Genomic DNA, 11,814 nt, shown 5'->3' on the forward strand with positions numbered 1-11,814 from the left:
TAAAACAGCTCTCCACACAAACATCTCAAACTGTAACAGACAATACTAATAAAATACTAATAAAATTATGAGTTGCTATGACGACTAGGATTCTGTGCGCGAGTTGATGTAACAAGGGGTAGAGAACCTACTGACAGCCAGGTCAGATATTGCCGAGTATGTGGCCGCCACCCCAGCAATAAGTCCAAGTGCAATAATCTCTATACAAAGCACACGAACATGCAGAGGCACACTTCTGAAATAAGAACAGAAGGTTCATGATATAAGCAATGTACAATGTCCACTGAGTTTAATTAAACAAAATATATATTTGATTAATTTTAAGATAAAAAGCAATAATGTTAGAGATAAACACTTATATTTTATAATGTAAATGTTTTTTTGTATAGTCCGTGAGTACTAGAATATGTAAGTCAAGCAGGATGCAAAGACATTTCAAAGCTGCTCGCCTTCAGCACTGTTATCTTTAGATCATCTTATTTAAATAAATAATATGTGTTTAATATGTGAATTAAAATATCATCACAATCTAGGTGATCATTTGAATGCATTAGGCAAAATAAGACGTACTTTGCTATTTTATCACTTATAATACAATAAGACAATTTGTTGACAATTATTGTGAATGATTTAATAAATACCTTGGACTTGGCTAAATGATCTATTTTTTACACTCTGCAATGCATACTCATTAAACAATAATTGTGTTCAAATAAACTAAGAACACTTAATCTGGAGACGCGCTGCATTAAAGTATAACTCGCGTTTACTAATGCCAATGGCATGAAATGGCATAAGAACAAAACATTATGATAAAAAAAAAAATATTACATTTTATCCCATCTTTCTGAATTCGATGGTTTTGCTGCTGCTAATTTCAAAAAGAAAATAGTTGGACAAATGTACGCAAGTAAAGTTATTGTTGATCCGCCGACTAAAGCAAGGATAGATGAGAAATGGGGCACAGACTCGGCAACAAACAATGCAAAGCCCATCACAAATGTTCTGCATACAGCTCGTTTAATTGTGAAAACTGAAAAAAAGAGTAAATGAATGTTAAAGATATAAAGATAACTTTTATGGGTAGACTGAAAACCTTTCAATAATTCAATCGACAAGTCTCTTTCTTTTATCTATGACGATAATTATAATTATGTATCTTTAGGAATTATGAAAATTGAAAAGTGGTCCAATGTTACTAAAACACCACACCTTTTTTATTTGTCCACAACAGTTGTTTTTCCCTGTCTAATCTAGAGCTTATTTGACAGCTATCAGGTATATGCTTTAATTTGAAATCTAGTTCAAGAAATTAACTCCAAAATGTTATTTGTAGATTGCGCAATAATCTATCTTCAGCTAATTCCTGATTATATAATATATTGTTAATACTTTTTAATGCTTTGTCTGTATGTTTCATTTCTAAAAGATCTTACATTTATTTTCTATCCCAAGGATATTCTCCACTTCTTGACAAACTGGATTGGCTATTATGATTATTCCGAAGTAAAGATGCAACGTCATCAAGATGGCGGCAATGGTCCTCATTGGTCCACGTGACACCGTGTCAAGGACGTTTGGTGATATCATTTGCCCGTATGTAAGATACGATGCTATTGATGACGGCATATAGATTACCAGCAAAACTAAATACACAATGCCATGTTACAATACCATATATGTGTACTAGTAAAATAAATATGAAGTGCAACGTACATGCAAACAATATAACTTAAACTATAGAAAAAAATGGGAACAATTGTTTGCATATGTATCCATATAATAATACACAATACAATTACTAACATTCTTGACATTCGTTTTGCCTAAACTAGCTCTAGATAGCTTTACAGATTTTTTTTCTTTTCATAAAACTTTGAACGTGAAAAGTTTTAAACGGTATAAGCAGAGCATCCTATGGAGCCTGATTTACATATTTAATCAGAACTTTTCTCACACTTTGCTTCTTTTCGGAGAAGTAACCGCTGCAGAGAGGCTTACTTTATTGTGATCTAAGAACGACAACTGCTGATGAGCACGATAACTAACCCTGTCACACTCATATACAAGTACTTAAATGAATAGTTACCAATATAGCCTATCAAAGATGCTTTCCAGAAGTGTTTAGGCCTCTTCATGTCAGCCATTACTGTCGGAAACACACAATGTCCACCATAAGAGAATGCCATGGTGCCAAACGCCGTGAAGAATGACACAACGTCAACATTTGTGTGAGCCATATCTGTGAAATATTGCCTGTCTTTGAGAATATTCGAGAAAACAAGTAAACTTGCTGTAAGAGTTGCAATTGTAGCTGCCAGCGCTGTTCCCCTAATGAAATAGAAATCTCTAATTTAAGATTTTAAAGGGACTCCGCTCAGGTACTGTTATATGACAGGATTGAAAATATTTTCTTTCGAGATTCGTAGGTAATTTGATGTAAGCACTAGGTCTGGATTAAAAAGGTCAGATCATTGGCTTTCTCGTTTATTTAAAGAATAATTATTTTTACTGATCAATTCAATTTTGATTGTACATGTATTTCTTTATTATTATCTTTAGCATATCTTTCCTGTTTTTAGTGACCGAGTCGATCTACGAAGTAAGTTTATTGAATTTTTTATGTTTTGAGGCTTCTGGACACAAGTGGGGCTCCTTTAACTTATTGTACCTAACTACATCTTATACTTTGTGACGAATTTGTCCTAAACAGAGTGATTATTCAAATACTTATTCTTGCTTATATTATTAATGTGTCTCTAGTACACAAACCAAAAACGAGTGTGTGAAAAACAATTTGTTTTCATTTCAATTCATTTGAATTTGTTACGAATTTGTACTCCGCTACATTGCAGTTATTGTTTGGCAAAGGGTAATAAAGAATATGAAAGAAAGAAATAATTTCAACTGTATGCATTTTCTGACTATGTGAAAAGATTACGTGAGTTTGTTTTCTATGGTGGCTGATTTGGTACATTGCGCGTTGCGTTGTCGATAGCGACAACGCAACCTTTATCGTTATCGCCTTTTCGTCTTGTCGCTAGCGACAACACGACAAAGCGCCAAACGGCGCGTTGTCGCCTTGCCTGTCTCTAGCGAAGCACGTCAAACGGCGCGTTGTCGTGCGGTGCCTTGCCAATCAATCCTTCGATTTGAACCGAGCGACAATGTGACATCGCGACAACACGCCGCACGACAACGCGCCGTTTGGCGTACATCGTTAGCGACAGGACGACAAGACGAAAGTCCGAAAACGCGCCATTTGGCGCTTTGCTGCCAACACGACGCACAAAAGCGTTCCAAATAAGCCACCATAGTTTTATGTTTGGCGGCGTTTTATCTATATACTTAGGAACTAAAAACGTACCAGGCTTACTTACCAAAAGTCCTTTGGAGTCCCGAACCACGTGACCGGAACCACGGATCCGGTTACTATGACTGCTAGTATACAGGTGGACATTGATGTATAGTCAGTTAACAAAGTATGTATATTTTCCGCTGCTAGAAGTATATATACAACCACGGTGCCGAAATTTGTGAAATTAATTGCAACACTAACAGCATACCTTTGAAAAGAATCAGGTTGAAAACTCAAATCGGGTTAAGAATAGCACAATAATACGATTTTTAATTTATTTCTGAGTAAATATCTCAAAAGGGTCTTTCTAACAGAATGGTCAAGAGTCGGGCCAATTTTACGAAAAGATGTCTCGGTTGAATCACGAGATTGGGGTTATTTACCGACCGTGATCTGGCATAGTACATCACCGTTGAAAAATCAAATTATAAGATAATGTGGTGTTTAATCGATCAAAAAATACTGAAACCTGTAATCCTGGCTACATTAAATTATCAGTTTTTACTTAAAAAGGTAACAATTTTATAGATTTGCTATGAAATTAGGAATTTTTCCTTCGTAAAAATCTATAGTAACTGCTCATATTTGAAAATAGGTCCGAGTTTCATAAGATTTACTTTTTAATTTATGCATTGTTCAATGAAAAAAATAAAAATTGATTTTACAGCGGATAGTAATATAATATTTCAGCATATTTGGTGTTTAATTTGGTGCATTTTCAAAATGGCGCAGTTTGTCGGCAAATATTCTGAACAAGCAATACAGTATATGTTTTTTCAACAGAATGATCATGGCTTTACATTAATTTCTGAAATATTTATCTTTTTCACAAGTTAAAGATTTTTGAAGAACATTATGTTGTTAGAATTTTTATTTTTGCTCTTGTATTTTAATTTTCGCCATCATTTGCATGTCTTTTTGTTTTTAAATGCCCTAGCTGAGCTATGTAAAAAAATACAAATTTTATGTTTTTAGGCTTTTGAACCTCAGCAGTGGTAACAAAACTCAAAGAAAAACTTCTGTTCAAGTTTATGCATAACACAATTTATTCTCATGTTTACTTATTGCTTGATATAACTAGACAGCGTACTTTCCGTATTTTCCGAACGCAGCTTCGCCAATGGCTGGGTACGGGTAACGTATATGACCATTTGGTGGAAGCAGTCCACGTTCCAACATCATCTGCCAGCAGCGAGATAAGAACGTGGACGTATAAAACGACAGAAGACAGAACAAAGCCAACAGTATTATTCCTACCCATCCTAAAATATACAGATTTTATTTCCTTCAAAATACATGTGGGAAGTCTGATGTAATAATTTCACGACTTTTTCATCATTTTCATTTAGATCAGCATGTTAATTATTAACTACAATTATTATATGATTATAATGAAATACAGAAAAATATTGATGGAACATACGTATTTTCATGTTTCGTATTTTTACTTTAAAAATTTATTTTTCACTGCAATGAAACATATTTCTGTATTTTCACTGGTGTCTTGCCGGACTACTTTCTTCTAAATTCAGCCAATACACAAAATTTGAGGGGAATCCTTTCAAATTGTAATGTCAATTGTTTTTAGAAAAATCTATGTAATAAACAGAAAATTCAAGAATATCCCCTAAATTTTATTTATAATAGTAATTAAATAATAATAGTCAGTAACGAATTTAATAATAACTGTTATCAATTAATTGCAACAGTTAATTAATAACAATACGTAATTAATAACAGTATTTAAAATTAATTAACTGAAAAATCTTCATTTTCTTGCTTTCTTGCCTCTTAATTAATGACATAGCTCCACGGTTTCCATTGTTGTTGTTGTTTTAAATAACTCATTTTTGACACCACACCATATAAAGAGATAATGTAACTTACCGGTGTTATCTACAGATTTTGGAAGAGCGAGAAATCCAGACCCCGCCATTATCCCGACTACAAAGACGCAAGTCTTCGGAACATTCAGTGTTCCATAACTTCCTTGAGACAGCAGCCTTTCATCCTAAATATTATAACAAATAAGTGAAATATTGATCAATAATTATAAGTACTCTGCGCATTCAAAATTTTAACACGCTGAATTCCTCAATTTTAGGGACTGTCCATTTCTATATTAATATCATTAAAATTTGTTGTTTTATATTTCTGTTAGTTTTAACACATGGTTTTGGTCTCGACGGTCGATCCACCTTACCGACTTTCCTAGATAAACAACCAGTAATTTTTATTTTCTCCGCAAGTGACCAACTACTAACCATACATACAAGTAATATCTGTATCCGCGATGACAGACTAAATGAACTCGACTTCCGAGAAATTAGATTACGGTTTTCCAGAAACTCGAACCTGCGACCTTTGAGTGACTAATCTGAAGCTCGCCTACTCAGCTAATTGTGCGGACCGTTCCATTATTTATTTTGGTAACATGACGACTATCTTAATTTTGTCAGATAATTATTATGTGGATTGCACGGGTTTGGTGGCAAAAGCTTCAGGTTTAAAGCGACTCCACTGTGGTCCAAAAACATAAAATTTGAAATTCTTATATATAGATCAACTAGGACCCTTAACTATGCAAAAGTAATAAATAATATACTAATACTCAAAATTGAATTAAAATTGATTTTTAAAAGGTCTAAACGCCTGTCATTTTTTTTTTGCACAATTAAAATTTATATATATTAAGAAAACAGAAACACGGAATGAGCATAAGTTATTGATCCAAAAAGAAAAATCGGAAACAAATGTCTAGTTCTGTCATGTCAGAAACCTCAATGGTAGGGTTATGAAAAATTTAAACACGTAGAAAAACAGCAGCAGCTGCTGCAGCAGTAGTAGCACATAGTCTCGGCCTAAAATCTCTCTTCAGATTCATATGTTTATGACAAAATAAAACATACCTGTATATTTCTGTCATCTACATCGTATTCTGAAAATGGGGAAAAAATACGTAAATTGTGGAAGATCAATCGCATCTTCTCGGTCTTGAATGAATGAATGAATAAATGAATGAATGAATGAATGAATGAATGAATGAATGAATGAATGAATGAATGAATGAATGAATGAATGAATGATTAATTAATTAATGAAACAGAAAATCGAAAAAAAAAACATTATTTATCGTTAACTTTTGGAAACTGCAATATGTAATTTCTGTATATATGTAAATCTATATGGATTAGATATAAAATTATTTACACTTTTTTTGTACAATTTAAAGGATGAATATCTATAATAACACTTATTTAACTATTCTGGAAAAAAAGGATAATCACACGAGAATATTGATTAGCTAAACCAGGCATCATATGTATAAGCATTTGAGCCGCGTCTCGACAAAACCAACATAGTGTGATTGCGACCAGCATGGATCCAGACCAGCCTGCGCATCCGCGATCCATGCTGTTTGCTATCAGTTTCGCTACTTGTAATAGGGTTTGTAAGCGAACAGCATGGATCCTGATCAGACTGCGCGGATGCGCAGGCTGTTCTGGATCCATGCTGGTCGCAAACCCATTATGTTGGTCTGTCGTGACGCGGCTCATTAAATGAATTAAAAACATGTAAATAAATAGAATGATCAAACCTTCATCATAATCCATGGTCTTAGTTTATCCAAAATTTGATTTACACTAACACACAGAGATACTTGAGCAAGAACATTTCGTATCATTAGTGAAATATTGGGTTAACTTCTATTAAATCATAATAAGGCGTTAACCAGTTAATGCACTTAGGTGACGAAATTTGTGAGTTTTGTTACAGAAAATATGTGGGCTTGATTAGCAACATTGTTTGTTTATTATATCAATAATCACATTTATTATTTAAATTGTGACAATAAATGCATTATCATTACAATCTCACTGTTATCCGAAATATATTTGCCTTTAAAGATAAAAAGACTTTATCAGTAATGTGAATAAACTGTCCCTATTGTTTTTCTGTTTATTTCTCCATTTATCACCCTTTTTGGGGACCTAAACATGAGCTTTAAGACTCCCCTTTAGGGACCTAGACATGGTGTCAAGTTACACGAGGCCCCGTGTTCACTAACATTTAAGGATCAAGATCAGGATCAAAATTAAAAACTCAAATATACTAAGTTTATTGTTTATCCCCACATAATTATTAAACTTAAGATTTGACTTAAATAGCAAGTTTATGAAATTGAAATAGATTTATTTGTTATTTTTTGTAACATTTGGGCATTTTACAGTTGACCCAAATACTGTTCTTAATCCTAAAACTGATCATTATTTTGATTCGGTTATTTTTGTAACTGTTTTATTATTCGTCGATTTTGTCCCAACATATTTTTGTTTCTTTGAAAATCAGCATTTATTTTACCTTTCTGAATATGTACAATTTGATTCTAGAAATTTCATTATTATTAGATTTCATATAATGCAAACATAAACAATTATGATAAAACCGCATTATTTTAACCAGGATTGAAAAAGAAGTCAGAGACTTTTGTAGTTTTATTTCCTGATCTTTTCTTAGTGAACACGGGACAAGAAGACTATTTCCTGAGTGTCGTAACTATATATTGCATTGGTGAGGATTGTAGCCGTCTCAAAAGAAATTGTTCAGGAAGCGTAAAAATCAACAAACAAAATATACGTCCATGATTGTTAAAAGTACCACGTCTTCATACAAATACGTAATCAAAACTTAGAAAAATCAAACTCTAGAAAAATATATGTTAGATATGTATGAGGTAGCAACAGATTTAATCATGAATCCTCACCATGATCTACACTGTTCGCTAATCAGTCAATACTTAACTTAAAACAATGAGTGGTTTTGTCAAGCAAAGTTTTGATACTTGCATGGTCGAAATGTTTGGCATGACAATCACCGCCGCCCTCACCCTGCCTTTCCCTAACTTGTTTTCTTCAATAATTCTTTGTTCAAAATGGCATCTAGATCTATAATAATAGTGTTGGTCTAAAATTCTTAAAACGGGAAAATAACATTTTTTTTGTAGTTTTTTGTTGATGTTTTGTTCTTTTTGTTTATTGGTGGATTTTAACCGCCAATTTTAACACATGTTTTGGTTATATTTCGGCGGTTGTTCCACGTATCCGGCTTTCCGAGATAACTTGCCAGTAATTACTAATTTCTACCTAAATGGACGATTACAAATATTATATGATTTCTGAATAAATGGTGAGAGACATTTGACTATTGGATCAGACCTGGGTAATGTCCGAAATCATTTGTCATGGAGAAATCTGGACTAGCCCGAGACTCGAACTTGAGCGTTTCCTACATTACAATCCGACGTTCTCTTTATTGAGCTTTGTTAAAGAAACTTCACAAAAAGCCTAGAAACGTAAAATTTGAAAATCTTGAAAATATTAAGTATTTTGCACAATAACACTGGTAAGTCTGTAAAAAGGGGATGACGGAATGACTTGAAAATTTGCAGAAACGTTATTGGTCCAGACCGTTATTTATTTGTACACCAATCTCGTGGAATGGCACGTCAAAATTACTCAGTGGAGTACATTTCCGCGTGACGTGACTATTAAATTGGACATAGTTTTAAGTGTTTTATTTTAAAAATATACATAAAATAATACAAATATAAATTTCTAATTAATATTTTTTAAGATAAATGCATCAATATGTATAGTTCTTGCCCTTTATGGGCTTAAGTATTTACGCAAATTTTATCGCAACTATATGATTGCGAAATTAAAAAAAGAATTCATAAAAAATGAAAATCAGTATCTCTTTCACCGGAAGACTAAATAGGTTTGATTATATGTAATTACGCCTCTGCGATCTCGTCCCTTTCGTCTGGGTGACCGTCTGGGTGACCGTCCATGTGTCCGGGTTTACGACTTTCAGTACACTGTCCCTCACAACACACAATGTCCCTGGCTGTCTTATTGCACATAACACATGGTACAAACGCGCACACACAGTACCACATACAGCACACACCAAGTAGTCTGTAAATTCCTTTATCCCAAGGGTAATACCATCGCGGATCCGGTCCACTTTTCCAGCCGTGGATACAACAGCAAAATGCTTGCGCATGCGTATCACTGTCTACATAAGAAACGTCATCATCATTTGACGTAGCTTTTGTGTTCGTATTATGTGTTCTGTCTTCATTCGGTTGTCGTTTTATGACGTCATCTGGATCCATTTCGTTTTATAAATGATGTATTACTACGCTCTGAAAGAATAAATAAATAGATTTTAGAAACACCTCAATTTTATTTGTAAAGAACATTTCAGACACTTTCTCAAACGAAATCAAAGAATATTGTAACTGAAAACCAAAATCAGTCATTAATATTATGAATACCTGGTTCATGCGCAGACAGAATTAAGTACATCTTATTTGGAAATATTCGTTAGACTGCCATGTACTAATTATTTCATTTTTTTATCACGAAAATTCACCTTGTAAAAATCACAAACTTCAATTATCCCAGCCGAATAAATAACCAAGAATAATACATCTTTCGGAATACCTTTATAATGTATTTAAACATTAGTTTTCATTTAGGTGCCTAAAATAAAGTCTTATGAAACCGCCAAGTATTATGTTCAGCAATATTAATATGTATATGAAATCCTAAGAGAGCAAGACAAAAATGTACACCCATGTTATATGAGCAGACGTTCTACTGTTGGCTATTCGAGTTTGTCCTGATTTTGATCGAAAGCCATAATTCACATTAAGGGGAGCGGTGGCCTAGTGGTTAAGGTGTCTGCCTTTCAATCCAGAGATCATGGGCTCGAGCCCTACTCGGGTTTCAATCATGTTTCTCCATATGACACCAGTACTGGTTGGTTCCAGGAAGCGGACTCGAAAGTGATTAATGTAAGTTGCAAGAACTTGTTTCACATTCGAGCTTAAATAAATATGTTTAAACCAATTCACATAAACAATTGACAGTTTCGTATTCAACGCCGGGCAAGACCATTCCATAATTTCAGCGCTCAGCAGGGTAACTTTAAAAGGGTACATAAATGAAATAATGGATCAGAAGAAAGAAATTGTAATGGAAGTAATCAAAGAATGTCCATCATCTAACTTAATGAACTCGACCTCCAGATTCGCAGCAGACTTCCAGATATTCGATCTCAGCAGATTTGTTAAACTTAGCTTTAAATATAGGTGCATAATTATGCCTCAGAAATCCATTTTGTTTGAATTGTTTAGAAATATCTGGGACAGAAGATACCAGAAAATATCAAACATATGTTTAATAATGTTTTAATAAAGGATTTAAGACGTGTTAACTGAAGAAAGTATAGGGATGAACGTGAAGTAATGTACATAAAGGTAGCAATTAAAATGTAAACAAATGACTATTTTTGGCTTTCATACAAAATACTAATTCGATACAATTATACCAAATGCCAACTCAGCAAGGAAAGCAAAAGATTGTTCAACAACTGTATATTTTTTGAAACAGTAACCAGATAACCAATAATCAGACGGTAACAATTAAGATACTAAAATTTTAAAGTTTTTGAGAAATAAAAATTACAGTCTTTCTAAAGCATAATATATAGACCTTTAAACTAGTTACTCTACTATAGTAACGATTCTAACAGAAGTTATTGGTTGTGATTTAAATAAAGAAAAATAGCTATCAATAAAAAACAATTTATCAATTGATTTACTTTCAATACATATATACAATTAGATCTATAAATTACCCGTATAACATAATCCTATAATCGATTATCAATACATTTATGTATTTACATTTTATATAATATATATGAATAATGTGAAAACAGTTTCCATTTTATATTCAATAACTGTATCATTCCGTGTTGTCATTTTGCAACAGGGAAGTAATTTGTAATCAAATATTTCAAGATGATGTATACAGTAGTTTAAAAAAAATAAGGCAATTAAACTTCTAATTATAAAAGTGTATTTTCCATCGTTTAGTCATGTTGAAGAATTAACATTTACCAGTGAAACGTCCAGAAATTGTGCAAAGAAAAATAAATAAAAAGTTCTAGCTTTTACATAAATAGTTAAACCAAAATTATACAATACATGTATATATATACATAAGCAATACATGTACGTACATGTGCCTATTATACAAGCATGCAGCTCTAGTTCAAAAGTATATTTTGATACGACAAGCTAAAAGAAATATTTTCAGTGATACGTGGTCTCTTCAAATGAACTTAATTCATGCATTATAAACTATTTCAATTTTAGCTTAAGGTGTATCATTTTCTGAGTTGTTTACATTGTTACTAAGGCAACGTTCCAGTTAAAAAAGAAAATTATAAGTAAGAGAATCATGTCTACCTTTGACCCAGTCAGTAACATATCGATTCCTTTATGTAGCTTATAATATCCATGATTAAAAATATGAATTTTATCCACGAACATCAAAAATTGGTATTCAATAGTGTAAACAAATATAGACGAAAACAATATA

At 32.9% G+C, this 11,814-nt stretch overlaps 2 protein-coding genes across 2 annotated transcripts; both read right to left on the reverse strand.

The window, feature by feature from the left end:
* Positions 1–615: 615 nt before the first annotated feature.
* Positions 616–7,023, reverse strand: LOC132730741 (uncharacterized). The gene is made up of 8 exons (XM_060716725.1): positions 6,957–7,023; positions 6,268–6,296; positions 5,246–5,369; positions 4,449–4,620; positions 3,381–3,566; positions 2,090–2,331; positions 1,437–1,646; positions 616–1,033 (listed from the first exon to the last, which is right to left on the reverse strand). Exons 1-8 carry the CDS (start codon positions 6,970–6,972, stop codon positions 828–830), a joined length of 1,185 nt encoding a protein of 394 aa, XP_060572708.1. The 5' UTR covers positions 6,973–7,023; the 3' UTR covers positions 616–827.
* A 1,992-nt stretch (positions 7,024–9,015) lies between these two features.
* LOC132730735 (uncharacterized) lies at positions 9,016–11,814 on the reverse strand. Its single transcript, XM_060716713.1, has 2 exons — positions 11,682–11,814; positions 9,016–9,566 (listed from the first exon to the last, which is right to left on the reverse strand). The coding sequence occupies exon 2, from the start codon at positions 9,534–9,536 to the stop codon at positions 9,153–9,155; it is 384 nt and encodes a 127-aa protein (XP_060572696.1). The 5' UTR covers positions 9,537–9,566; positions 11,682–11,814; the 3' UTR covers positions 9,016–9,152.

Source organism: Ruditapes philippinarum, unplaced genomic scaffold (genome assembly GCF_026571515.1).
Source record: "Ruditapes philippinarum isolate M1 unplaced genomic scaffold, ASM2657151v2 ctg3405_1_1_1_1, whole genome shotgun sequence".
Classification (NCBI taxonomy): Eukaryota; Metazoa; Mollusca; class Bivalvia; order Venerida; family Veneridae; genus Ruditapes; species Ruditapes philippinarum.